The sequence below is a fragment of the Lasiodiplodia theobromae genome, assembly GCF_012971845.1.
Source record: "Lasiodiplodia theobromae strain AM2As chromosome Unknown scaffold_24, whole genome shotgun sequence".
NCBI lineage: Eukaryota > Fungi > Ascomycota > Dothideomycetes > Botryosphaeriales > Botryosphaeriaceae > Lasiodiplodia > Lasiodiplodia theobromae.
The window spans coordinates 713820-741481 of NW_023336449.1; the positions used below are offsets into that span (position 1 = coordinate 713820).

Below are 27662 nucleotides of genomic sequence, written 5' to 3' on the forward strand. Positions count from 1 at the left end.
CGTCCGGACGATAGCTTCAACTACCCATGTGTTGTTTAACTTCTTTTTTCACCGGGAAAAGAAGGGCAAAACCAGAGAAAACGCAAATTACAGACAAGAAATTGAACTACTCGTAGCTTTAGCATAGCAACTAAAATGAGGAGGACTAGCCATTGATATTCTAGCACGTAAACAAGGTAGCACATCACTTCTTCGAGGCCTTGCGCTTCTTGACGGGCCTCTGGACCTTCTTAGACACCGGTCTCTTCTTCTCTCCTTGATAGAAGTTCCTACGGCATATGCGGCAAGCCCACTGGTTCTGCTCTTTGATCCAGCCGAATTGAAGTGGGTTACCCTTGGACGTCTTGGACCGACCGCAGTGAGGGCAGTACGTTGGCTTGTCAATTTTTTTCTGCACCCTCCTAAGTCCCAACTTGGAGCCCTTGCTGGGCCGACAACCGAAACACCACCACTTTTTGAACCCATGGTCGAACGTCCAACCACGGTTTCCTGGGAAGTTTTCCGGGCGACGGAGGCAACCAGGGCAAACCGCCGGCTTTGGATGACTGTCGCTGACCACTGTCTGAATGCCCGGCACCTTGTGAGCATCCTTGTAGCAGTTCGAGCAATACCAATAGTCGACGGAATAGTCCCAACACCAATCACGGTCCGTCGGGTTCTTCTCCACGCTGCAGATGGGACAGCTGCTCGGCTCGGGTGTCGACTTCTTGAGGATGACACTACGAGGGCGAATATCGCCGTAGTTGTAGTAATACAGAGCACAAACTCTGCACCAGTAAGAGCCAAGAGGAAGACCATCAGCCTTGGCGTAGTGAAAGACGGTGTCTTTCTCCTCGCGGGTCACCCCACAATGGATGTTGCAGCAGGTAACCTTCTGGGAGCGGAGCTTGGGTATACCCTGCTTCATGGCCCAAACTGTATTGAGGCCCTGATACGAGGGACTCGGTAGGGTTGGAGGGACGCAATGCTGGAACAACTGGATGGATTCGTCGGTTACCCAGGTGTTTCGAAACCCCGTGTCGTGGACGGTGCGAAGGAGCACCATGATCAGACCCTCGGAAATGGCGAAAAGAGGCGTAGCAACCTCGTTATCTCTAAAGATAATGAGTGGGCGAGGATCCATGGAGGTGGTCTCACTGGAGGCGGCTGCTAGGAGATGAGTCCTGCGAGACTCTCGATCATTGGAGCCCTGTCCCTGGTCCTTGACGTTCTTGTACTTGGTGAGGCGGGTTGCAAGACGGGTGCCAGATCCAGTGTACACTCCGCTACTCTTGATGAAGCGATCATCGACTGATGTGTCGATCCCATGAATTATGTCGACGTAAATACCACCTTTGGTCAGATCGCCGGAGGGAAGGGTGGCGAGGTCTTTGGCGGTGTAATCTCTTTTCCCAAGAAGCACTCGTACCTCACGCGACATCCTCGCCAAGAGCGAGTCGGCGAGTCTGGCTGGGCCAATCCTCTCGACGTCGATAAAGAACCGTTGAGCGCTGATGGACCAAGCAGAATTGGCCCGAATGGGTAAGGAAGGAGTTGCGGAGCTGTTAAACGTGGTGACAGCGAAAGTACAGAGTTGTTGGGTGATGAAAATGAGATCATCGCGCAGCTGGTGCTGAAAGACGTCTTGCTCAGGCAGCGACGGAAGCTTGAACGGGGTTTCGGGCACAAGGCGGAAGTATTTGGTTGAGACAAGCTTCGTGGACTTGTATCTCTTGCTGGTTGGTTGCACATATCCTCCATCCGCACCAACAGCTTGCCACAACTCGTCTTCCTCGAGATCCTCGAGGCCCTCGGCTAGCTCATAGTCATAGCTAATGCTGGCGCTTAACATGGCTTGTCCTTGGCTACTGTCAACCTGATCATCGACCTGATCATCGACCTGATCATCGGTTTGTTCATCGGTTTGTTCATCGGTTTGGTCACCATCGGCGGGAGCATCACCGAAGGCGAGATCATAGTCATCGTCGGCGAAATCGTCGTCGGAGAAATCGTCATCGTCGTCGTCGACAGAGGAATCATCTTTGGTGGGAAAGTATTCATCAGCAGATGAATCGTACCATAATGGAACGTATTCGGCGACGAAATCGTCATCAGTGGAGGCATCTTCGGTGGGAGATGCGAATACGGCGTCCTCGTCGTCGGCAAAGGCATTACTCTCATCATCGGCGAAGGCGGCGTCCTCATCGTTGGAAAAGTGTTGTCATCGACGGCGGTATCATCGACAAAAAAAAATCACCGTTGTCGTCATCCATAGAGGTATCGGCCTCGTCGACGACGAAGAAGTCACCGTCTTCGTTGGTGTACCGGTAGCTTTCTTCGTCTGAACAGCCGTCAACTTCCACGTGGTCACCAATATTCTCGTCAGAGTCGCTGCCGATGTCCTCATCAGTGCACTCGGTCATCTCCTCGTCGGCGTACTCGTCGTATGAGTTCCTGAGGCGGTCATCGGCGGCAAAATCCTCGTCCCTCTCAGGGTGATACCTGTAAGAAGGTATAGGGAAATCGCAATGACGGAAACTACCAGCGAGTGAGCTAGCCAAGCGTCTAATCACAGCTCTTAGATAAGAGTCAGAAGTGGAGACTTACACCAGGGCTGAGGTACACAATGAAGAAAACACTCGACAGTAAACGCCCAGGCGGGCGCGAGTAACAACGAGCACTGTAGTGGAGATGAGGCGAATAAAGACGAGCTCTGGGTCGGGGAGTGGGAGAATGACGGTGAGAACCGCGTTGCAGGCGAATGCCGGTGAGTAGTAGGCTGAAACTGGCGCTGCAAAAGAGAGGAGTGGAGGCTAAGCTGAGCGTCGTCAAGGCGGTAGAAGAACAATGAGGTGGAGAAGGAGAGGAAGAGGACGGAGGAGAGAGTTGTATTGGGAGGAGCGTCGTGCCTGCCTGCTGTATCGTACTTCTGCGGCCGAGCGCTGTACATGCTGAGGAAGTCGCGCTTTAAAAGGCAGGCGCGATACACCCACCGCCCAACGTCTCGCCGCCTGCGCCAGCCCATCTATGATCGCAGGATATTCAAGCCGAAGCGCGCGAGATACAGAGTAATAATTGCGCCCGACGCGTTCTGCCGCGCCCTGTTGCGGGTTGAAGCGCCGCAAATTCTTTGCTGTCCGAACTAGCCACGCGCTGACGCGCCATGTCGCGATCTAAAGTGTCCTAGACTGTATGAGTTACTCTAAGCCGTGCTGTCTCGTCTGTCGTGTCAATACGCAGCAGATGGTCAGGCTTTAGACTGTGAGGTTTAAAGTTGATAGGGCTCAAAAGCATATGTCAATGCCGTATAAAGTTTCATAATGTAACACCGTGGTCCGTCGCGACACGCTGGTTGAAAAGCGGCTGGTCTCCAGCTGGACTGCGGCCGAGCAAAAGAACCGCAAGAGAATGTCCGGTCAGAAAGCCATCACACTCTAGTGGAGCCTGGTTAGTGCCAGCACTCAGGCTATTGAAAAGCAACGGCTAAGAGGCCGTTACATGCCGCTTTGGAGTCGATTGGAAGGGAAGATAACTTAGATAGGTACATGTGGAGTGGTCGAGACTGCGGAGAAAAGCCACCATCTGTATCATATGAATTTGTTTTCTCGGGCTGCTCATGGCGAAATGCAGCAGGCGCAAATGCCTGGAACTGGATTGGGCAGCGTGGCAATGTCAGCACGAGCGTAAAATCCCCGCACGCGGTCAGCATGTATATTGTGGCGATGGTGTAGAGTCGAGGCCTTTGACTTGTCACGTTGTGCAGGAGGTCGGCGTGAGACGAGAACCGGCAGACTGGGAGACTAAGGTTGACGGGCAGCTGCGAAGTGTTCCTGGCAAGCACGCGAATAAAACGATTCATCCCTCCCTCCTCACAATCAAGTTCCAAGGGCTTCCGTGCGTCAGGCCCTCCGCAGTGCGTAAGAGGACACCTGCAATAACGACGCCGCTGGTGGGCTAGAGCAAAACCAGCAACCCGGGACGGCCGCATAGCCTGCTGGGGATAACCCGTGAAAGTTTTGCCGTGCTCCACTCATCCCCACGCCGCAACCCCGTGGGCAGCCGCGCAACTCCAGAGACAGACCCACACTCGGACATCGCCGCTGTCAGCAATAATGGCGGCCGGACCGGTCATGAAAGCCTGCAGCCGTCATGCATCGGGCCCGTCAGCTCTGCCTCGGCGCAGCTGTGTGGCTTTGGGCTTAGCGGCGCCGCTGTTCCACGGCCAAGCGCGGCGCCGACAGCGACAGTCGATGATAACGCTGCACGAGTCGCCGTCGGCGTCTGCTCTGCGTGCGTGAGTCGTGCGGAGGCTCAGTTGCACGTCATCCGTACGGCCAAATCCATGCGCATGGTTCTGTGCTCGTCCCCTTGGCCCCAAGACGCCTTGTCCCGTTGCTTGTCGCAGCCCCCAAGACGCCCAAGACCGAGAAGCATGCCCAAGAAAAGTCTTGTGTACGACTGCCGATCCTCGCCGCCACAATCCAAACTCTCAGCCGCACTTGCAGCAGCTAGCATGCGGACACAGTCAAGGTCTGGCGCAAACGGCGGGAACGCGGCAGGGCGTTTGGGGCGCTGTGCAACCCGCCGCCACACGCGGCGACGCAGGCCAGGAGCGCGGCGGAAGGGGAGCGAAGAGTGCTACCTCGTGCGGCTCATGAGAACATCCAACGGAGAGAGCCCTGGCCCGAGGCGTCCCAGCCGTCGTCTGGTTGGTGCAGCGCCGTCGAGGCTTGACCGGACGTGTGATCGGCCTGCGGGGCCCCGGCCGCGCTACGGCAGCTTCAGGTCTAGGTATGGTCATGGGTAGGGATGATGAACTCTCGACAATGTAAGAGGCGGTCTTGTTTCAATTGGTGGTTAACGCCGCTTGCCCTCTCCCGTGTGCCCTCGCCCTTTGCCCTTGATCCTACGGGCCAGGGCCCAGTCCACATGTGGCCAATCCGGACGTCAATCACTTGAGACTCCCAAGGCCCAAGCTGCCAGCTCCCGGCCATACGCACCAGATTTGCCGTAACGCACGCTCCGCTCCGGGTTAGACGGCGGCCATTCTCGTCTGAGACGCTATGCAATCCTTGCGATAAGCCATTCCCGTGCTATGTAACCATGCCCATGTCCTGTGTCGTGCGACGACTATATATGTCATGCTCGCCGGCACGCCGCAGTTAAACCCGCCGTCCCTTTTCTTTCGTGATCTCCGGGCTGACAAAGGAGAACTGCCTCTTTGCTCACGCGCGCCTGCCTTTCGCGGAGCAAGTGTCGTTTGAGGCATATCGTGAGCACACTCCATTGCCGGGCCCAACCTCAACAACTCGACACACCGTACCCGGTACTGTTCACCGAAGCCACTTCACACCAGTCGCCCACCATGTCGGACATCGACAATAAAATCAATGTCGAGAAGTCGGCCACCGAGCACATCGACGCTGCTGAGAAGGCTACCGACAACGTCAACCTCAACAACAACGTCGAAGCCAAGTCAGTTGCCGACGACTATCTTTATAAAGTAACGTTGCTGACGTACCTGTACAAAGGATCAAGAACCCGCTTGCCGGTATCCCCAAGGAGACGCTTCTCTACCAAGTCGAAGAATTTGCCAAAGAATATGACATGACCGACAAGCTCGATCTGCTGCAGCGTGGCGCGCTCGTGGCCCAGGACCCGGCCGAATTCGAGTCCGTCGAGGGCATGACTTCGGAGGAGCTCGATGCTCTCCGAAACGAGGTCACGCACAAGTGGCGCCAACCGAAGGCCCTATACTTCACCGTCATCCTCTGCTCCATCGGCGCAGCTGTTCAAGGCTGGGACCAGACCGGCTCCAACGGCGCCAACCTTTCATTCCCGCAAGCCTTTGGCATTTCTGATGCCGAGTACCTGGATGACGCTGAGACGATTCCCAACCCCGACTACTCGACCAACCTCTGGCTGGTCGGTATCATCAATGCCGCGCCATACCTGGCGTCTGCCTTCTTGGGCTGCTGGATGAGTGACCCGCTCAACAACTACGTTGGTCGTCGTGGCACCATCTTCTTCTCGGCTGTCTTCTGTCTGTTCTCGGTCATTGGCTCCGCCGTCTCCCAGACCTGGCCTCAACTATTCGTCACTCGTCTGCTCCTCGGTATTGGTATGGGTTCCAAGGCCTCGACCGTCCCAATCTACGCTGCTGAGAATGTCCCCGCTGCTATTCGTGGCGGCCTCGTTATGTCCTGGCAGATGTGGACGGCATTCGGTATCTTCCTCGGCTTCTGCGCGAACTTGGCTGTCTACAATACTGGCGACATTGCCTGGCGTCTGCAGCTGGGCAGTGCCTTCATCCCCGCCGTCCCGCTCGTGATTGGCATCTACTTTTGTCCCGAGTCTCCTCGCTGGCTGATGAAGAAGGGACGCTACGCCAAAGCGTATAGAAGCCTGTGTCGCCTGCGTAACACGCCTCTCCAGGCTGCCCGCGACCTCTACTACGTGCACGCCCAGCTGTCCGTCGAGGCCGAGATCATTGGCAAGTCCAACTATGTCACACGCTTCATTGAGCTCTTCACCATCCCGCGTGTTCGCCGCGCCACACTCGCCTCATTTGTGGTCATGTTGGCCCAGCAAATGTGCGGTATCAACATCATCGCGTTCTATTCGTCTACCGTCTTTAAGGCAGCCGGTGCCAGCCGCCTAGAGGCACTCCTCGCCTCCTGGGGCTTTGGCCTTACGAACTTTATCTTTGCTTTTCCGGCCTTGTGGACCATTGATACCTTTGGTCGGCGTAATCTCCTGCTGTTCACCTTTCCGCAGATGGCCTGGACGCTTCTCGCTGCTGGCCTGTGCTACCTGATTCCGGAGAGCAGCCCAGCGCATCTAGGCCTTGTGGCAATGTTTATCTTTATCTTTGCGGCCTTTTATTCACCTGGAGAAGGCCCAGTGCCGTTCACTTACTCTGCGGAAGTCTTCCCTCTATCCCATCGCGAGGTGGGCATGTCTTGGTGAGTTTTTGCCCCTTTTTCCCACCAACCGCAACGAGGTACCATTTTTCGACAAGCACCCTACCGGGAATGCTTTCCCATGAGTTCAATGGCCAGTTGCTTGTTCCGTTCGTTTGCTTTGCCCATGCAACCATGATTGCTACCAGCCAGTCGTCTTTTCCCGATTGGGATTAGCGCGCCTCGCTTAGCAGTGGCATATCACTACCACCCACCTCGTCCACCATGACTAACCTGCTTCCCAGGGCCGTCGCAACCTGCCTCTTCTGGGCCGCCATCCTCTCCATCACCTTCCCGCGCATGCTCGCCGTCATGACCGTCACCGGCGCCTTCGGCTTCTACGCCGGCCTCAACGTCACCGCGCTCGTCATGATCTTCCTGTGGGTGCCCGAGACCAAGCAGCGCACCCTGGAAGAACTTGATTACGTATTTGCCGTGAGCACAAGGAAGCACATGAGCTACCAGATGACCAAGGCCCTGCCTTACTTCATCAAGCGCTGGGTCATGTTGCAGAAGGACGCCAAGCTCGAGCCTTTGTACAAGTTCGACGAGCACCTGGCCAGCGACCAGGCGAGGAGCAAGAGCGTGAGCAACTAGATGGGAGCGAGGTGGCCTTAATGTGTAGACGTGTTTTCGGGTTCATCGGTGGAGACATGGAGGCGTATCCGCAGACGGTAGACGTCTCCTCCTGTGGATCAGAGATGGAGAAGACGGACTGTCGTTCATAATAGGAAGGACGTCCGCAATGACTTTATGAGCATATACCAGCGCCCGGCCCCTTAGCGGCCAGACGCACAGGAAATGGGAACGATTAGGGTTAGGGAACTCTAGCTTATTATCAATGAGCACGGTCTTTTCAGTGAGCCCTAGATTCCCGAATATATTGAACAACCAACGCTTGCCAAGGCTACCATTGTACCAAGTACATTGCGCTCTGGGTAAATAACTATCAACATGAGAACATCTCGTAAAGCATTGTAATAACGGACAAAGTTGAGATGAACCAGATAGGTGTTGGTCAAGGCATGACTACCTCAATGGGTCCAGTAAGTAGTCCCTTTCTTTTCACAGGAGAAAAAAAAAGAACAAGTAAAGTTATTAAACTTAATGCGCAATCCCTAGCGCGATATTCTATCGTGCAAAAGGTAGCAGGGTAGACAACATTGATCATCCATTTAACCGAAAACATCAATTTTAAAAAGGCGGCACTACTCTGGAGGAAGCCGTGGCTAAGCACTTTCGCATGGTCACAATGGTCTCATTCAGGCATATACCCCTGAAAATTCAAGCCACAAGCACTCTCTTACGGAAAACAGGATCTTACTATATCCGCGGCGCGTTTCAACGTTCATCGAGACGAATTTGCATGGTAGCGACGGACGAACGTACGCTACAAGAAAGCAGGGGGCCCCATATCTCCTTTTGGCTAGGCAAGCACGAGCTCCAAGCCACATTTTAAGCTTTTCCAGAACCTCCGCTAGAAAAAATGGCCGTGTCGGAAGAGCTGACTCGAGTGCCGTGAAGGGAGGCGAGAGATTAGAGGCAACGACACCTCCTGATCAAAGAAGGGCGATAGACTTCGACGCGTATCTCAGAGACGCTAGTACTATGGGGCTGGAGCGGAGCAGATGTGACTAGCGCTCAGTCATCATTTGATATATTGGAGAACTCGTATCCAACGCCTTCCGCAAAATATCCTAGACGTTGCTCGGACCTGGTAGCAAGTCGCCTCCAACTGACCAACCTGTAGTAGTGCCGGAGGCTTATGCTCAATTTCCAGAAACCGCACGCGATTGGGGGCCCAGAAAGTACAAAATGACTCGTGGTCTGTCAGCTCAACCGTCAATCCACGCCGCATGTGCTCATCAGATGCTTGTGCGTCTCGTGCTCGGACCCTATATCAAGTCCTAACGCCCCGGTCTTCCTTCTAGAATGTCCAATATGCTTGCAGATCTCCTCAGCATGCTGTTACCCTAACCCAATCGGCGCGTCCGTCATACCGGGAATACATCACGCGTCGCTCTGGAGCTGCCCCTCGATACTTTCGAGCTCTTCGGCATCCGAAATCTCAATGATACGGTTCACCTCCGCAGTGTTGCGCATCAGCTCCTTGGCGCTGGCATAGAGCATCTTCAACTCGGCGTTGCAGGTTGTGGGCAGGTGATAGATCATAACGTAAGGCACGGATAGACGACCAGACGCCTAAAATTGGACGACGTTGCGTCAGTTGCAAAGTCCGTGACCGGCTGGTCCATATCGATAAGACGTGCGATAAGAGCGGGGAGGCTTACGAGGGTCATGGGATAGCTGAGCAGCACGAAGCGGGGCGTGTTGTCGGGCAGCTCATCGGCAATATCTTGCAGATTCTTGTAGACCTCATCATCGGACTGGTGGATCTCGAGCGTCTTCTTGTCGATCTGGTCTACGTGCGGGAGAGCAAAGTTCCATGTCTCAGCGAGGGTCGTCGTGCGCCGTGGTGGGGCAGCAGGGGCTTAGAATAGGAGAGGAAGGAGCAGGAGCTCGCGGGCTCAGGAGAACGGCGAAGCTTGCGTACAGATGACAGCCTGAGGGTCCCTCGCGCGCGAAGTGCCGAGGCGGAACTTGCGCAGCTTTTCCTTGGTCTCGGGCGAAAAGGTGAAGAGGCGAGCTTCGGAGGCCTGTTGGGGGACGGCGCGCAGTGTAAGCGAGATCAGTGCCGCATGGACAAGGTGATCGTGATATGCCACTGACCATGGTGGTGCCTATTTCTGGCGGAACAAGCCTTGGGCGGAAAGGGGGAAGCTGGGGGTGGTGCGGTAGGGCTGGCGCTGACGTCGGGGAAGAGATCAAGCCTCGAGGGTGAGCTTGGTGGTGACGCGCTCGGAGGTGGATGCGGGGCGGCCCACAGCCTGACTCGCCCGGGCGCCCGCCGGCGCGTGGACGTACTGCAGTATCGCGCGTGGTCATCGAGTGCCCCAACCTGCCGCCGCCGCATTCCGCGAGACGTCGCCCGTCGCACCACACAGATCGATGTTCGGACGCTTGAACCAGCTTGCGCGACACCTCACCCGCCCGCTCCCCAACTACGCGCACCGCGCTGCAGCTCCGAAGACCGGCTTCGCGAGCCCGATACAGACGTCACCAGCCATGGCTGCAACGAACGCGCAGGGCAAGAGCATGATCCACACGGCGGCGTGCCTGATCATTGGAGACGAGGTGCTGGGCGGCAAGGTGAGCATCTGCCTGCACTGGGCGTCCACTGAGCGCTGCTGAATTGACGCTGCGCAGACGGTCGACACCAATTCGGCCTACTTTGCCAAATACTGCTTCAAGCTGGGCATCGCCCTCAAGCGCATCGAAGTAATCGCCGATGACGAGGACGAAATCATCGAGGCTGCGCGGCGCATGTCCCAGAACTACGACTTCGTGGTTACCTCTGGCGGCATAGGTCCAACGTACGTCGTGCGGAAGCGGACATGGTGCTCGTGGGAGGCTGACGGCTTACAGGCACGACGACATCACCTACCAATCGATAGCAAAGGCCTTCGGGCTCCCGCTGGTGCTGCATGACGGAGCGTTCGAGCGCATGAAACGGCTGTCGAAGCCGCATCCCTCGCAGCCAAACTTCAGCTGGGACGTGCCGTCGCCGGCGCTTACGGCGAAGAAGCGCATGGTGGAGCTGCCCATCGACGAGAGCAAGGACTTGGGCGACCAGGTGGTGTTTGTGGACGACTCGCTGTGGGTGCCCATCAGCGTGGTCAATGGAAACATCCACATCCTGCCGGGCGTCCCAAGACTGTTTGAAAAACTACTCGAGTCGCTGAAGCCGCATCTGCTGCCGCGGCTGACGGACCCGGAAGGCAAGGGCGTGTACAGGATCATCATCTCCACGCCAATGGCGGAGAGCGCAGTCGCGCCGTTTCTGACGGAGCTGGCGCAGCGAGTGGAGCCGAGGGGCGTTAAGGTCGGCTCTTATCCCCGGTGGGGCAAGGCGCACAACTCGGTGACGCTCGTGGGACGCGACCTGGCGTACATGGACAGCCTGGTGCCCGAGGTCGAGAGAGAGGTGCAGGGCAAGCGCGTGTCGGTCGAGGGCGAGGACGACGGGCCGGACGGCGAGCCGATCAGGCCGGCAGGCAGCTAGAGGGGTGCGATGATGAACATATGATTACGAATGGATTTCTGGCGCCATAAGGCTGCTTCTAGGAGAATTGCCATTTGTTCGAGAAGGTATGACAGGGCGCCACGCACGACCCCGGGCGGCGCAGCGCCAAGCGACAGGCGTGCCAGCCCAGCACCGCTCGTCTCGCGCGCCCCGTGCGAATGGGAAGACGGCGGAGGAGCGAAGGTTGGTCGCGGAGGTTGCAGCGCGGGTCGACGAGAGCGGCGGGCATTAGGTAACGCAGCGCGGAGGTTTGGATCTCAGCGCCAACGAGGATGGCCCTGGGCGTGATGCATACTGCAGCGTCGCGCGCATGCAGATGGCCCAACGTGACCTGCACAACGCGCCCGCGCTTGGCCGACATCTGCCAGCAGTGCGGAGCCAGCGGCGCGAACCGGGCGGGCGGACTTAGCGGCATGCGAGCGCGCAGCAGCAATGGCCGAACGTCGATGCGCCTAGCGCTGGCAGGCCGCTGTGGGTGCGTGGACATGCCTGGCGGAGAGATTGCTTTTCCCGCGTGGCGGGCTGGCGCGAGGCGTGCGCAGGCGAGGGCCGCCGGGCATGGGCGCTGGCAGCAGGCAATGGGCGGTGGGCGCGCGTGGGCTGCAGTGGGCGGCGCTGCGCTGCGCTGCCACGCCCACTGCCACTGCTGCGCGCTGCGGACGGCGGGCGGTTACGTGCCTGCGAGGCGCGCCGTGCCTGAACCCCGGCGCTGAGGGGTGGTGTCTCTTATCGAATTGGAGCGCAGCTTGCCGAGTCGTAGGGAAAAGCGAGCACTGGGCTGCGGTGTAGGCCCGGGCCATCAATCAGAGAACATCGACAAAGACCCCCCGAGCTCGACCACCTCCCGTCCAACACCACCGCCGCCATCCACTCCCTCCCATCACCCTCTCCGTGCTCTCTCAACGCACACCACCACCGCCGCCCAGCGCGACCCCAAGAGTCCCGCCACGTGCCGCAGCAGCGCAAGCTCCTCGTGTCGCCCTCCTTCCGCTCTTTTGTCTAGCGTTCTCCTCCCCCGAGCCGCTGCCCTTTAGCGAAACAGGCGCCCGGAGTCCGCACCACCGCGTTCCTCCATCCCCCCACAGCACACGATGGCCTCCAAGGTGCGCCGCGCCGAGCCCCCCTGACCTGCGAGCGTCCCCAATGGCTGACTCCGACGCAGTTTCTCAGAGAATACAAGCTGGTGGTGGTCGGCGGCGGAGGCGTGGGTAAATCCTGCCTGACCATCCAGCTGATCCAGAGCCACTTCGTCGACGAGTACGACCCGACCATTGAAGGTGCGTGGGCCCGCGGTGCCGCCCGCCCGCTCTGACTGACGCCCGCCTCGCAGACTCGTACCGCAAGCAGTGCGTCGTTGACGACGAGGTTGCCCTGCTCGATGTGCTCGATACCGCCGGCCAGGAGGAGTACTCGGCGATGCGCGAGCAGTACATGCGGACCGGCGAGGGTTTCCTGCTCGTCTACTCGATAACCTCGCGGCAGTCGTTTGAAGAAATCATGACCTTCCAGCAGCAGATCCTGCGCGTCAAGGACAAGGACTACTTCCCCATCATCGTGGTGGGCAACAAGTGCGATTTGGAGGCAGAGAGGCAGGTCTCGACACAAGGTTAGTGCCATCTCTTCTCGCCCAAAGGGGGGCCCGAGCGCTGATCGTCACCGCTATCACCAGAGGGTCAAGACTTGGCAAAGCAATTCGGATGCAAGTTCGTTGAGACGTCGGCCAAATCCCGCATCAACGTCGACAACGCTTTCTACGACCTCGTCAGGGAGATCAGGAGATACAACAGGGAAATGTCGTCGTACGGCTCAGGCGCCCCTGCCGCTGGTGGCAACGGCCCGTCGGGCAAGATGGAGATGGACGGCGATGCGGAGAGCAAAGGCTGCTGCTGCACTGTCATGTAAAAACGGCCCACACGCGAAGCGCCGTCATCGCACCGCGCCGCCAAGTTGGTTTCATTTTGGGGGTCGACGAGAGAGAGAGTCTTGGGACAGGTGAACAATATCCTTTTTGCATTGGCTGCCGCTGGGGAGAATTAATGATGTGGTAGCCGCCACAGGGTCATGCATGCATGCGTTTCAAAGCACTACTACCTTTTATTCTATTTTTCTGCCCGGAGCACGGTTGGGAGGAGAAGAGACGAGCGAAAATCCCCTTTTGACAACACTCTTATTGGCAGTTTAACTTTTACTTGGTACGGACGGAAGGGATTACGAATGGCTTTTTTTATCTCCCTTCTCTCTGTTTCTTTTTTTCTCTTCACCCGCTTGTCTCTAATCCTCTTGGGCCTGGCTTCAATGCCAAACTACGGCTTAGCAAGCCCGTTAGTTCTTTTTTTTTCTTCCACAAGCGGGTTTCTTATGTGGCTCCTGCTTTTTTGTCTACCTTTTTCCTGTCTTCCTGGCATGAATGTATCTCGCTCTGGGAGGTTCTGCCTCAGATTCTCCTCTTCGAGGAGAAAGAGAAAAAGGCATGGGTCAACGGCCAAACGACAACCAACGGCTGCCAAGTCGCTGCAAGCAGCGTCGAAAGGCACCATGTCGAGCTGTTGCTCGCTCGCTCACGGAGAAACAAGCAACACCAGGCCTGGCTCGGTTCTCTCCATTTGCACGGCTGGGATGACGGTGTTCAGATTTCCTTATTTCTTTTTCCTATTTCCTTGGAACCTTGAAAAAAGCACGTTGTTCGCCACACACAAGCACAGACGAGTTGCGAGCGTTGTTGTATTCCCCCATCAAAGCATATTCCCTCAAACGCTCGTGTGTGTGGTTTTGGCACCCTGTCTCGTCTCTAGTCTGGGGGAGTTTGATGTTGTACCATCTGCGGCCGTTTGATAAGGTGTTTTTTCCTTGTTACTGCTACTCTACTTGCCCGTGTTCTCGTTGTTACTTAGTGTGTTTTCGGTCGTTACCGCCCAGCCATATCATCAACCGTTATGTTAGACTAGTGCTCAATTGAAGAATCAAGCTCAAAAAGACGATTGTCAAGGGCGCAAGCCGTCCCTCGACTGTACTCTGCGCTAATTGCTGCCCCTAGTTACGCCCTCTTCCTTCGTCGCGCCTCGTCCATCTCCCGTGATACTCACATGGTATGTACGGAACTTTCTTTTCTGTCCGTTTGCTTTTTCCCCGGCTTTTCCAACGCTTTTCGGGTCGAGTTGCTTTTTCGGCCATCTTTCCGAGGCACCTTGCAGGCTTCAACGTCTTGTCTCAGTAGCTGCGACTTTTTCGCAGCGCGCCTGCTTGCGTCATAGGTTCGTACGACCAACGGCTTTTTTTTTTTTTTTGCACCCCTTCTCTTCTCCTTTCCCTCCGGTCGAGCAGACGAGCCAGAGGGCGCAAGAAACAAAAAGTGGCGTGGTTGACGGGGGGAGCGCCCGCGCCCCCTCCCCTTTCGTCACGAGACCTGGCCACAGGGCGCACCCTTCTCCTTCCCTCTCTTCCTTCGGTGGCCGAAACGCGCAACAATCTACGCGGGGGCAATCATGCTATCAGGGTTCCCGGTTCTTCGGCTTTTGCCAACGCACTCTCTGCAACTTTCCGGTGACTTGGCACACGGACACATTCAACAGAAGCACACACCGACCCGAGTTTCGCCCAGCGTGGGGCCCTCTTGTCGGAGGGGGGTAGGAGGGTCCTTCAGGATTCTCTCAAAGCAAGCCGTTGTTTTCTGGTTCGACAGGCGAAAGAAAATCTTCATCCTTACAATTTACCTCACCGTTGGACCTCAGCCAATCTTGTTTCTTTGCTTGTTTTCACCTCGCCTGCACCCACCCCTCCGTTGTGTGTGTGTTGGTCTGTGACCCCCACTCTTATATTGTTCTGTGGCTTCTTTCGGCCTTCGCGTACGCAGCACTGCGGAGCACCGTGAAGTTCGCTGAAACACACGCCAGCCGACCCGCAGGGAACGGCGGATGACGCCTGGTGAACCAGTTTGATAAAAGGAAAGGGCAAAGGAAAAGAAGAAGAGAGGGGCGCGGTCGCGCATCGCGGGAGCTCTGTGCTTCATGCCGTTTCAGCCATTTGCGGTTTACGGCGTCGTGGACAACACACACACGATGTTGTTAGTGGCGACGGATATCATCGCGTGCGTTGTTTTTAATGGCAGCCGATCGACTTTTGTTTTGTCGAGCAAACGGCGAACTATGGCTTTGGCTCGGCCAATGGGACGCTCTCCACCGTCAGGACTACCTGGTCCTGGTCTTTTATTTTTTTTCCCTTTTTTTTCTCTCTAAATACCGTGCTGCCCCAAGCCATTCAGTACCATGTGTGACAGCTGACGTTACGCCAGAGGCGAAAATGAACGTTGACGTGGTATGGGCGAAGGTGGCTCCTCTTCCGTGGATGCGGTAGGCGACACTTGTTTCTGCATGGAAACGCCGGGCTGGGCCCTGTAGTGGCTTGAACCGGGGTCGCGGCGTTTGGCGCCTGACGTCAGGATAAGGACCGTTTTCGGGACCGTTTTGGTGTGGTTGCACAAGCAGCCGGCGCCAGTAGTAGTGCGGCTGGACGCCACTGTACCGTTCGAATTCTCCCTTCTGCTTGCCGCGCGGTTGCTCCGGTCCAATCGACGTCGAGTATGCCCAAGTATCTCGACACCCGATGTGGAGAAGTGGGCGCGAGGAAAGGATATGATTTATCCGTGGTGTTGATCATTGCGGGGCCGTTCATGGATGTTTGAGCTGCTGCAAGGTCCTACCAAACAGGCATAGCTTCTACAGTGCAAAAGGAACATGCTTCCACGGTTTGCGTAGGCAAACTCTAACGGTTCCGTGGTGGCTTGGGTAGATTTTCTTTCCTTTTTTTCTATCTGGAGTCTAGACCTATAGGGACTTCGCGTGCATTGAACTGCTACGAGGCCGAAAGCGGTACGCCATTGGCTGCTTGTGTAACATTGGGTGCCGGCAACTACATCAAAGAAAGTATGACATCAAAGAGCGCTAGCTATTTCATATTGAGTGCTGTTCCTCTGGATATACATGTCATCTAAAGAGTGGGATCCCAGACCACACCACGTTCTTCTAATCCCTCGTGTCGTTATGATAAAGGCCATCAAGAGCAAGCCATGGAATTACAAGCGTCACATTGTAATAATTTTGAATATCTGAAAGAAGTGAAATTTTGATCACATCCTCAAACTTGACCCGGCAGAGGCGACACTACAATCGTGCTGGATATCTTCGGCATCCGCAGTTTCTCCAGCACTTTGCTCTATCCACGCGCAGTTCTGGAAGGCTATATCTTCAGTCACCAATGAGGGATCATTATCAGATGAAGAAATGATTCGAGACCCCCCAAAATAAATTCAATGAGAGAAAATGTAGCTCTAAATGCGCTTGACTCAGTGCCTCCTTTCTACTCTCGCAACTTTTCATGATTGCATCGAGTCCGACTACAAACTCAGTCTATGCCATAGTAAAACGTAAAATGTTGAGCATTCACGAGAAATTATTTATAGAGAAACCGCTCTCTGTTACCCGAACAGGGATGCACGACTATCCTATCACGGTTAACACTTACATTGACTAGCGCTGGGCAACTTTGTACTCGTTAATGCCTCACCTACTACCCTAGAGTCTCTATTTCCTTGTATCGTAGGAGATATAGCCCAGTACCGGGGGTGCTCTCGGCAATGATTGGATGTTCTCAAAACGCCTAGTAGCAAACACGACATTCACTTTACGAAATCCACTTTACAGGTCAAATCAACTACCTTTCACCACCAATGAAAGAAAGATGCGCGAGAGGGATCTCGTCGGCTAAAGTTAATTCGACGCGCCCGAACTCTTATCATCGTCGGGATCGTCATCACTGTCGTAAGTACCGGGTAACCGGATGAGACAGGCGACAAGACGTCAATGATGGACATCCGCGACATCCTAGCGTTATCAGTAGAGTTCACACCCCAAAAGCCGAAGGGACAGGGGAATGGTGAGGCGAACAATGAAAAGTCAAAAAACGAAAGCCGAGCAAGGCACAATTATCTCCTGGATCTAATCGATGCGAGCGCAATAGTCCAAAGTACTTCGATAATTGACAAACAACGATGGGTTGTGATCGCCACCGCCATCATCATCACGCTCTGACCCCAAATGTTCGATACTTGCCACGATATATAAGGACGCGGGGCGGTTTCTTGGAAGGTGGCATACGAGTCGCCCTAGAGAAGTTCAGGTGCATTTTCATCCCTCACGGCTTTTCGGGGAAAGCTTTTGGCTCCAGGGCTGGAAAGGCTAAATCGGGCTTGGTTTGCAATCATGATTGACTCAAGGGGCAGTGGGTAGACGAAAATAGAAATTACAAATCGCAATGGCCTACATTCTCGATGTGTATACAGGAATTGGGTGAGTGTGCGAAGAAGGGCGTGGCGTCAGCCAGGCATGCTGGCAAACAAGGCTGTGCAGGCATGAAGGTTCTTCTAGATTGCACAAGCCTTGCAGAGTTACAGAGCGCGGTTACTCAGGTAGCGATTAAGGTTTTAAGCTTGGCCGGAACGACAGGGGGTCCAAGGGCGGGGTCAAAGGCGGTGCCAGCGTTGCTGCACCTTGCCCTTGCATGAATACCCTTACTGTCTTGCAGAAGATCGATGTCCGCACGAACCAGGTACAATCAATTCGTCACGCTGCTCTCGACGCAAGATTAAAATGGGATGGAAACCGGTTTACAAACCACAAAAGACCGAGACAGATTAGGCAAGGAGAAAACAAGTGAATATTAGCATCTCTTTAAAAAAGCGGACGCAATCCCGTTACCGCTCCGCCGTCGTTTTCGCTGATTCTTTGATAGGCTGCCGGATGCATATGTACAGTCTACCAATTGTAACCGTGAGGGTGCCATGCATGCAAGATAGAGGTGTAATTTCTTCGTAATGGAAATGCGCTTTCCCGAACGCTTTTCTACTCGTATAACCAACGGCACAGAACTAGAGGAAGTAGTCAGGCGTCCTGCGCGACACCATGGGCTCGCCAGCTCTCGGGCACGGGTCAAACTGAAGGCTGTGAATAGGTTAGGAAACGCTTCATCGAGCGTGGATTGAGACGACTTACAAAGTATACTTCAGATGCTCATCAATCTCCATGATGGCGGCCTGGTTACCGCACCTGTAGCAGTAGTTGGGTGCTATACCTGAGTCAGCATGGTTGAGCTCGCCAATGCAGCTGTGGCGTCCGTACCTGAGAAGATTGTCACCACGTTCCTATCCTGAGACCAGTTGTAACCCTCCATGACCAGCTGGTGGGCGCGCGCAACGAGCGTGAGGCCGTTGTTGTGGTTGAACGCCTCCGAGATGTCCTGGCCGAACGTGTATCCCGCACCTCTGGGCGAAATTCCCCAGCCGCACCTGTCGTCGGGGTCGGACCAGAGAAGGTCGCACATGGGACCCTCGTGAGGCACCTCTTGTATCCTGTCCAGCGCGCGAATGTTGTCCAGCGTGTCAATGCTAGGGGAGAGACCGCCGTGGAGACAGAAGATCTGGCCGTCGATAAGAGCGGTGAGGGGGAGGTAGTCAAAGAGGTCGGTGAAGTACTTCCAGACGTTGGCGTTGCCGTACTTGCGCAAGCACTCGTCGTAGAAGCCGTAGACCTGGGTAATCTGGCGGGACTCGTGGTTGCCACGCAGGATGGTGATGCGTTGGGGGTAGCGAATCTTAAGGGCAACAAGGAGGGTGACGGTCTCAACGGAGAAGTAGCCACGGTCGACGTAGTCGCCTGCATGAATGAGCAACGGCGTGTGGGCTGGGTGCGGAGGGATGCGTACCCATGAACAAGTAGTTGGTATCGGGGTTGGGGCCTCCGATCTTGAACAGCTCCATCAGATCGTGGAACTGGCCGTGGATGTCACCGCACACGGTGACGGGGCATTTCTGACGGCAGGATGAGTAATTGAGGGCCGGCGATGCGGGCGCAGCAGTCACTTACCACGGGCTGGACGTTGGACTCTTCCTGAAGCACCTCACGGGCCTGGGCGCACCACGTCAGCTCCTGTCCGATGCGCGACCGACAGCGGGCGGGCGGGCTGCTGTCGGTCAAAGAAGGCGGAATACCTTGTCACAAAGTCGCTGGACGTCCTCCTCCTTAAGCTGCTTGCAGCTCATCAGGCTCTCGATCCAGCCATCCAGCGTGGGGATGGTGGTGGGTTCCGACTTGAGGGAGGACAGCTGGCTGGGCTCGGGCAGCTTCCCGACGTCCTCCATGTTGGTGTCCATGGTGCTCGAGTGTGCGGGGGATGTGGGAGATGCAGCGGTCTTTGAAGAAGAGCTGGTCGCGGAGCGGGTTGCTGTCGCAGCCCGGATTAGGAAGAAATGACGTTCGGATCGAGTTGGTGTTTCGGGAGGGGCACGTGGGGGACGCGAGAGAAGCGGATGAGGGAGGCGGTAGGGCGGTTTCGGCGGGGGTTGGGTGGCTCTAGGAGGAGCTGGGGTATCTCGTGTCGGAGCGGGCCTTTGGATGAGGTTGAGGGGAGCGGCGAGTGTGGTGTCCGGCGTGCGTGCAGCGCCCAGGCTTGTCTGTTTGGAGCGCAACGCAAATCACGCAGCCTGCCAAGCCCAGATGAGCCGCCGCAACGATTTTCCGGGGCGCCGCTGCAGCAGCTATCGAAGGCCGCTGCCAAACCCAAATGCCACCCGCTCCCTCGCTCTCAAGTTCGGCTCCACGCAGCCTCTCCCGCCCTGCGCCTTGTTCGCCTCGCCCATGCGACCACGTAGCCCTCCATTGTCACCACCGCCTGCGACAAGCGACGTGCTGTGCTGGCCCTGCGCTCCCAGCTCTTCAATGGCCTGCCGCCGACCCAAAGTAGCGCATTCCACTGCATGCTTATCGTAGGCCGGCACGCAGGATTTAGGCTCCAGGACATGCTGCCTGTTCGAACGCTCAACACCACACGGCATGTGGGCGCGGCCTCGGATTTTCCACCCCACCTTCACTCGGCCTTAAGACATAGACTAGCACGCCGATGCCGCTCGACCCCGCCACTGCTGCGATTGCGACATGTCCGATGCCGAAGCCGAACCCCGCCGCCGACTGTTGCCTTGAAGTACAAGTATATATTATATGTTAGAACGAGTGCTGATCTCACAGAACCTGCCTTTCCAACTGCCCTTCGCAGCTCCCTCCTCATTGTCGCGGAACCCCCACATTTCGCCCGAAATCCACATCCGACATGTCTGGCGAGAAGTATTCCTATGGTCCTTCCGGCCCGTGGGAGCCTGTCGACAACTACACTACATCGCACCTCGACGCACGCCTCAAGCCTTCGCTGACCGAAGCCCTCGATCATGCCGACAAGAACTCGCAGGCTAAGGGATTGCCCGATATTGCTGTCTCTCGCCCCCAAGGGAAATTCCTTATGCTGCAAGCCCGGCTCCTGAGAACCAAGCACGTTGTCGAGGTCGGTACCTTGGGCGGATACAGTTCCATTTGGTTCGCCCATGCAAGTCCGGATATTAGGGTCACCACCATCGAGGTCAACGAACACCACGCTGCCGTGGCCCGTGAAAACCTCAAGTTTGCCGGCGTTGATGACCGCGTCGAGGTGCTTGTAGGAAGCGGCTCCGACGTCATGGCCAAGCTCGTCGACGAAGTCAACCAAGGGAAAAGGGAACGCTTTGGACTCGCCTTCATCGATGCCGACAAGGAAAACAATTGGACCTACTTTGACCATGCTGCGAATATGTCCATTCCTGGCGCCTGCTTGATCGTGGACAATGTCGTCAGACAGGGCTCCCTCGCCGACGCTGAGTTTGCCAAAACCAACAGCAGGACTGCAGGCTCTAGGCTGCTGGTCGAGAAGGTAGGACAAGACGAACGCACCGACGCCATGGTAATGCAGACGGTGGGTGGGAAATCTTATGACGGCTTCCTCTTTGCTGTTGTTCGGGACGATATCTTGGAATTTCTCAAGAGCAAGCAGGCCTGATTTGGAGAAGGCCATGTACAACACGAAGTTGAACTTTGAATGAGTCGACGATTTATTGAAAGATATGTTTCCTTTGCCTACTTCCTTTCTGAGTTGTGCGTATGTCTCTTGGCAGATAGCAGTGTCAGAGTTGAAATAGACCTAGATTTAGCGCTCAACTATGTGCTTATTGGATGGTACTTTACGTGAGAGACACCCTTCCACATGCGGGACGTTTTACCTCAGTGGTTGAAGCGATAGCCAGATTGCAATTGTCTGTAGCAATGGCCATCCCACAGCCATTGATAAGTGATTTTTCCAGTTGATCCACGCAGTCACTTCCACAAATACCTATCACCATCGCCACGCCCCAATGCGTAGAGTCAGGCCAAGTAACAGGAATACCCAGAATCACATCCTCTCCCAGTCTGACGTCCCCATCCTTCTTCATGCTGTTGCACTCAACCCTTTGCTAAGTGAAGCAGAATATCCGTCTACTAGTGGCGACTCTGGCGTCAACGAATCTAAGCAACAATTCGAGGAAGCTTTTTTCTGAATCTGTTTCACTCAGCCCAGCGGAATATCTCTTGGGCCAAGTTCGTGAAATGCAGTCTTTGTAAGCAGACCTTCTAGAGTGCTTCCCTGCTTGCGAGAAGAAAGCACCTTGGCGCCACTGATATCTAGAGCCTTTCCAGTACACATGTTATTGAACAGTGCAAATGAATTCAATTGAACACTTCTGATTCCCATAATACAGCAGTAAAACTACCTGGGTAGATACACAAATTGCTTAGAATGGTGTCACAAAGCATAATGAATGAATGACGTTGTTGTGGTGAGATAAACAAGATAATCCTTGGTGTTGAGAAAAAGCATAAAACACGGCAAATACAAACGGCAATGAAGATACTGATGAGGTCTGACACATATACATGGATTTTCCTCCGCCAGCCTCCATTAGCAGGGAACCAAAGGTAGGGGCAACAAAACATAGCTCTCTGCGTGCTGAACTACCCTCACAGGCAGTGAAAGCCTCAGCCCCTGGCTTGCGCTACGTAAAATCGCGAAATCGGCCGCCAAACAACATCGAAAAACGAAGATGACACTTAGATGCTGCATTATCCGTGTGTATTTCCATTAGTAGAGCATCTCCTCACGCCTTACAGTCGAGGAAGAGGGAATTGGTTGATGGCCATCCAGTATAAATATGGAGAAGAGCGCAAAACGGACTAGGTAACGCTTAAGAGCTGTCTTCCGCAGTTTGTGAAAAGACCACGGACTTTCATGATTTCGCAAATCCCCGTTGTAGCTGTACAAGCCAGACTCTACAGAATCATCTTGTCGCGGCTGCAGTGCAAGAGAGTGGGATATCCTTAACTTCGCAGATGGGGTTTCTGGGGGACTTGTCATAGAATAAATGTATGCCCTTTGCGACAAAGCCCATGTGGATTAACTTATGGAACCAAAACAGCAAGCGCTCGTGGTGAGACAATCAAGAAGGTCGGTAAGTATACACAGCACTAAAACTACAATTAAGGCCCAATATCACCCAGTCATATTTTTGTTTCTACTTTTTCGTTTGCTGAAAGTGAGATGGATGCGAAAGTGAAAGCTCGCCGCACAGCTCAAGTGTCTTGAATTTTGCCCCCCGAAGCCGCTTTTCTCGTTCAGCCTCTCAAATATCGCTAGGCCTTCAAACTTTCAAGGTGTTCCCTGAAAGGCTGTGTACGTTCAGGTGATGTGAGGACAGCTCGAAGAAGCATCGAAACAGCTTGATACGGGTAACGAGCCTCGCTGTCGATCCATATATTGATTTTTCATTGCGTAAGGATAGTTTTATTCTTGGTAAGCTCGATTTTAAAATGTGCTAGAAAGGCGCGCGGGGAGTGACTTTTTCATAAACACGGGTGGTGACGGACATGCTATGACCTCAAATATTCTTTCGGCTAAAGATGTACGAACACAGCTAAAGACACTGTGAGAGGCTACTACATCAGGTGTAAATTAGAGGTCGTCATTGAAGAAGCAGCCTCCTGGACTTCCCTTCCAGTTCTCTAGCCCAACGACGGAGAGTATACGAGGTGGTTTCACACAGTGAGACACTTTGAATTTTTGGGGTTAGTATACATCGGCACGAGCGGACATAGCTATGCCACTGTCTCTTCAAATGCAGTCTGTGTAAATGAGGCACGGATGCCATGACCTGCGGTAAGCTTGGAAATGAGATCAATGCTTCCATGACTGCTGCCAAATGACCGACGACTTCAAACAGCGAGATATTTCCGACGCGGGTGACTTCGGATGGACCAGAAGTAAATCCGAAAAAAAAAAAACAGCAAGCGGAGGGGAAAAAAAGTGAAGCGGGAACATGGCGATGGTCGCACGCTCGAACGAACTCGGGCGCGCCCGATTCAAGCCACCCTTAACAACGCATTGTTAACACCCCGTGAATACCAGAGTCGTACAAAGAGCAACATCAACAAAATGATGGGCCGCACACCTAAGCGCCCATCCTCTGTACGAGTTTTCTTGCATGCCCGCTCATGCGCTGTGCGTCGGAAACATCAAAGCTTTCCCCGTCACCGGTCACCCTTGCTGACTCACGACATTTTGCCCATCTTCACCACTCATCACCAACAAGATCAGCTCGGCGATTGCTGAAAAGGAGCGACTGGCATCGTGCTGGGGGAGAAAGAGAAATGGCCAACAAACAGTGTCCCCACGGCCGCTCATCTAGACCTCCTCATATTATGGAACCCCCCACAGTAAATCTCGCGGGAGATCATCATTACGGGAAGTGCCGTCCCCTCCCCTCTTCTCCCCTCCGTCCCAATCCATCGTTCGAGCCTTACCTAGCGCCGCTCAATCGAGATCGAGCTTGTTGTTCCTTCGCCCCGGACTTTAATCGCACGTCCACGAGATTCGTGGCTAGAATGTAGCACCGCATCCAGAATGCTGCACGCATGCTTTCAAAATACCTACCAGCGAATAAATGATCGAATCAAATATTGCCTGAATAGCAAGAATTCCAAATCCATCTTTCTCTCTCTGTGGAGCTAGTGCGTGGCAAGATCACCAAGGAGCTTCGGAGTCCGTCCATTTTGAGCAGACAGCTCTACACGGCAAAAGGGAAGAAAGGCAGTGATCCCCTCCGCCACAGGGACGTGGAGTTTACTCACGGTATCCACATTTAACCTTTCCCATGGTCTTCAGAAGTGGCTATGGCTGCGAAATTCCAGAGAGCTGGGACGGGCAGACCCGTCGCAACCGTTCCTTTTTCTTGACGTAATGAAGGTGACCGACCAGGAGAGTGGGTACGGGTATGCGAGCCGGGAGGGGAGGGGAGGAGATGTCAGTCATGGGGTGAACAAGGTGCAGACGGGCATTCAACATGGATGGTAGGGAGAGACAAAGGACTGGAAAGCATGGCATAGCATAGGGAGATGGAGAGTTGTGGAATAATGCAGGTAGGGCCCGCTGTTTTTTTTTATTTCGCCCGGCGCATGCACGACGTATGCATGCGCGCACGCCCGGAAAGGTTCTGCTTTCCCTCCATTGTGTGTACGTAGGCCCACTATTACCGGAGCCGCAGGTAAGATTAGGGTGAGGAACAGGCCATGCAACGGCCTGAAGAGACGCCGATGGCATTGGTAGAGATCGGAGTTGCCGGGGCATGTACCCCGGTACCGTAAGCACACTATCTGAAGTGCAACACGAAAGCGAAAGAAGATGCATGCAGTGACTTACCTTGAAGTGATGTACAGTGCCGCGACGGATGAAAGACCTAAAGAAGACGGATGACGAGACACCGACGACAATCATACGATCTTTAGGTGGTAGCAACGGCAGAAGAAGAAGCAGCCGTCGCAGAAGAAGGAAGGAGGTGTCGGCGGCTTAACCTCGAAGCGAAGACTCCAACGACCACTCAACCTTGACCGTTGTCGTCTCAGAAAAGGCGAGATTTGGCCTTGGAGCTAAGGCAGAGCATAATAGGCCAGTTGAAGAAAATGAGCGTGTAGCTGCCCGGCCAATCTCCTCCTTGAATTAGAAAACAATGGGAGACGAGACGTGACTCACAGGTGTAACCTCGTGCCTATTATTGCTCAGAAAGTATTATTGCTGGCATCGCGGGCCAACTCCGGAGAGGAAGTGAAAAAGATGGGCATATAATCGGCAAATTCCACTACCAGGCTGGCACGCTCTCAATCGTGGACAATGTGTACTGCTCTAGGAGCATCTTCATCTTTTCCTCTGTCAATCCACGGGTTGCCAAGGCTGCAGGTTACTTCTGTGCCTGGAGTCGCTTCTGCAAATCGAACAGCAGCCGGTCAAGCAGGATGACAGTACATGCAGCAAGTGGACGCGCAGCGCTAAGCCATCAGGTGTGCGTCGAGAGTATCTCCAGTCAATGGTCGTGTGTGGACTGTTTGAACATCCGGCAATTCTGCATTCCTTGCCGAACGCTGCTGCTGATCCGGCCGCTTGATCTGCCGCCTGGCCTAGCTGGCCTGCTGAACGGCAAGGCTTCCGCTTGCACATCCCTTGTCCCCCTGCCTTCGGCCCGTACTTTTCATGCCCGCTTGCATGGCAAGGCCCGTCCAGCGCCTCCAGGCGCAGGAAAATTGCCTGGGGTCAACCTGCAGGCTGGACCTGCGGCGGAAAGAGCTAACGCATTAGCCAACGGCGACGCCGTGGCGACGACGTGAAGCTCTGCCGAGAGTCGCGCCGCGTGGCCTGGGCTCGGCCAGTTGCGGGCTGCATGCCGCTGTATGTATGATCTCCCATCGGAAGTTTTACCATTCGGCGAGACGCACGCCCCTGGAGGGCGCGCGTCGATAAGGCCAAGAGAAAGCGAAAAGAAGGCGGCACGGAAAAAAGTAGGCACCCTGCCGCTCTGGCGAGACAGCTTATTTGTCCTTTGTCAGCAAGCCACAATAATGGTGGTAGCAAAAGGTGCATGTCGTAGCGAGAGGGGCACGAGAAGGAAAGGAACGGTGAGGGACGCAGCCACCGGATGCGCTCTAGAACATGATGCGGTTGAGATAGACTTTCCGGTCGCGAGACACGGGATGCCATAACGGCCGCTAGAGCGAGGACCAGAGCCACGACAGCGCGTCATTTGTCTTTCGACGGCGGCTGGCGAGTCAACCGTCGCCTCACGGCGCGCACCTTCCCCGCCTCGCTTGACTCGCTTTTTTTTCTTTCTTTTCTTTCCCTGCTTTTCGCTGTGGGTCGAGGATGGGGTGTGCGGCTCGGTTGAGCAGTTCCGATGCAGCTGAGGGTCGAGGGCTGGCCCAATCAGCGTCGAGGGCAATTCCCCAAACCCCAGCGGGCGGGTGTATATGCGCGACCGTTTTGGCACGTTTGGGGTGACGGGGGGGAGCCCGCTCCGGGGTATTGGAGTCGACTAGGCCCGGGCGCTTGTTTTTCTTTGGGGCCAGCGCGGGAATCGAACCAGGGCCAGCCCTGCTCCCTGCCGAATCGACGTCGCCTCGCTCGTATACTTGCGGCTGGCAGAGGCATGTGAATGCGTCAGCATAGTCGAGGCAGTGGGAAGAAGAAAAGGGCAGAGGAGATGAGCGGGGCTGGCAGTGCCAACGAAAAGAGGGCTACGGCCGAAGAGCGAGGTCTGGGCTGTCTCTCCCGCAGCCTCAAAGCAGCAGTAGAGGCGAACATGCCGGAGATGCCGATGACCGGGGGAGGAGGTGCGGGTCCTCGTGCCGTGTGCCTGCCCTGCCCGCGACGCGAGAAAAACCGGTTTGCCCCCGCAAGCGACGCTTCTAGCAAGCGCGCAGCAAACGCCGCAAAGCAGCAAGAACGCACTTCTGTCTCAAGGCGAGATGTGGCGAGACGAGACAGCGCGCGACTGCGGCGTCTCCGCGACGTCATACACCCATCGGTGGGGTCTCCCGTCTCGTTTTTGAGTGCATTGCAACCAGGGCTGCCTCCGGCCCGTCCCAGCGATCGTCCGCGGATCCGCACAGAGAGAGAAATCACTGACTGCTGAGTCGCCATCACTCCGCAATCTCTTTGCAACACCAACACAGCCCGCCACGTGTTCCGTCGGAATCCGAAAACGAGCAGGGACCGAGTTGCGGGATAGATGCCGTCATGGATCTCATCGTTCGCCCTGCCACCCCAGAGCAAGGCCTCCCAAGGGACATGGTCGTAATTCGAGAGGTCTCAGAAAGCACCTAGTTTATGACCATCCAGGGACCCAGCCAGTCTCCATCCAATCCCGACGCTGCCACGCGAACGAGCCTATATTAGCGATAATGGAACAACAATAACGGTGTGGGCGAATGGCTGGAGACAGAGCACAGAAGGGGTGACAGACGGACGAAAGAACGGAAAAAGCAGAGCTGACTCAATCTCCAACACCGGCAGGTGCTTCGGTGGCTGGCTGGCGAGGAAAAAGCAAAAGCCGCAAAGGCAGGGAGAACGAGAAGAAGAAGGGGCAAAAAAGCAACGATGCTAACGTGAGGATCACCTACCCGTCAACCAGGAACGCAATTGAACAGTCTGAATCCCACCCCCTCGATTGCGCTCACATGTCATCACCCTTTGCTTTTTGGTTTCGCACGCGGGAGCCTTTGGTTATTGCTTTTGCACTTTTCCTTCTTTTGGTCTTGGGCCGGACCGCTGCCGCCAGTAGAACGTTGAGCCGAGACCCGTGAACCTGGGTCGGG

At 55.2% G+C, this 27662-nt stretch overlaps 7 protein-coding genes across 7 annotated transcripts; 4 read left to right on the forward strand and 3 right to left on the reverse strand.

Moving 5' to 3' along the window:
* Window positions 1–184: 184 nt before the first annotated feature.
* On the reverse strand, window positions 185–2929 carry LTHEOB_7983 (uncharacterized protein; the record flags this gene model as incomplete). Its single annotated transcript, XM_035517409.1, has 3 exons — window positions 185–2103; window positions 2237–2481; window positions 2907–2929. The coding sequence occupies 3 exons, from the start codon at window positions 2927–2929 to the stop codon at window positions 185–187; spliced, it is 2187 nt and encodes a 728-aa protein (XP_035371002.1).
* Window positions 2930–5344: 2415 nt separating this feature from the next.
* LTHEOB_7984 (Sugar transporter) lies at window positions 5345–7538 on the forward strand (the record flags this gene model as incomplete). Its single annotated transcript, XM_035517410.1, has 3 exons — window positions 5345–5454; window positions 5511–6944; window positions 7187–7538. 3 exons carry the CDS (start codon window positions 5345–5347, stop codon window positions 7536–7538), a joined length of 1896 nt encoding a protein of 631 aa, XP_035371003.1.
* A 1413-nt stretch (window positions 7539–8951) lies between these two features.
* Window positions 8952–9674, reverse strand: LTHEOB_7985 (GMF family protein; the record flags this gene model as incomplete). Its single annotated transcript, XM_035517411.1, has 4 exons — window positions 8952–9143; window positions 9233–9363; window positions 9496–9598; window positions 9672–9674. The coding sequence occupies 4 exons, from the start codon at window positions 9672–9674 to the stop codon at window positions 8952–8954; spliced, it is 429 nt and encodes a 142-aa protein (XP_035371004.1).
* Window positions 9675–9950: 276 nt separating this feature from the next.
* Window positions 9951–11064, forward strand: LTHEOB_7986 (Molybdopterin binding protein; the record flags this gene model as incomplete). The annotated part of the gene is made up of 3 exons (XM_035517412.1): window positions 9951–10151; window positions 10209–10375; window positions 10428–11064. The coding sequence occupies 3 exons, from the start codon at window positions 9951–9953 to the stop codon at window positions 11062–11064; spliced, it is 1005 nt and encodes a 334-aa protein (XP_035371005.1).
* Window positions 11065–12176: 1112 nt separating this feature from the next.
* Window positions 12177–12987, forward strand: LTHEOB_7987 (Ras small monomeric GTPAse; the record flags this gene model as incomplete). The annotated part of the gene is made up of 4 exons (XM_035517413.1): window positions 12177–12188; window positions 12248–12362; window positions 12416–12691; window positions 12755–12987. 4 exons carry the CDS (start codon window positions 12177–12179, stop codon window positions 12985–12987), a joined length of 636 nt encoding a protein of 211 aa, XP_035371006.1.
* Window positions 12988–18004: 5017 nt separating this feature from the next.
* On the reverse strand, window positions 18005–19285 carry LTHEOB_7988 (Serine threonine-protein phosphatase pp2a catalytic subunit; the record flags this gene model as incomplete). Its single annotated transcript, XM_035517414.1, has 6 exons — window positions 18005–18077; window positions 18129–18201; window positions 18255–18788; window positions 18838–18943; window positions 18999–19040; window positions 19124–19285. The coding sequence occupies 6 exons, from the start codon at window positions 19283–19285 to the stop codon at window positions 18005–18007; spliced, it is 990 nt and encodes a 329-aa protein (XP_035371007.1).
* A 953-nt stretch (window positions 19286–20238) lies between these two features.
* On the forward strand, window positions 20239–20994 carry LTHEOB_7989 (O-methyltransferase; the record flags this gene model as incomplete). The annotated part of the gene is made up of 1 exon (XM_035517415.1): window positions 20239–20994. One exon carries the CDS (start codon window positions 20239–20241, stop codon window positions 20992–20994), a length of 756 nt encoding a protein of 251 aa, XP_035371008.1.
* Window positions 20995–27662: the final 6668 nt, after the last annotated feature.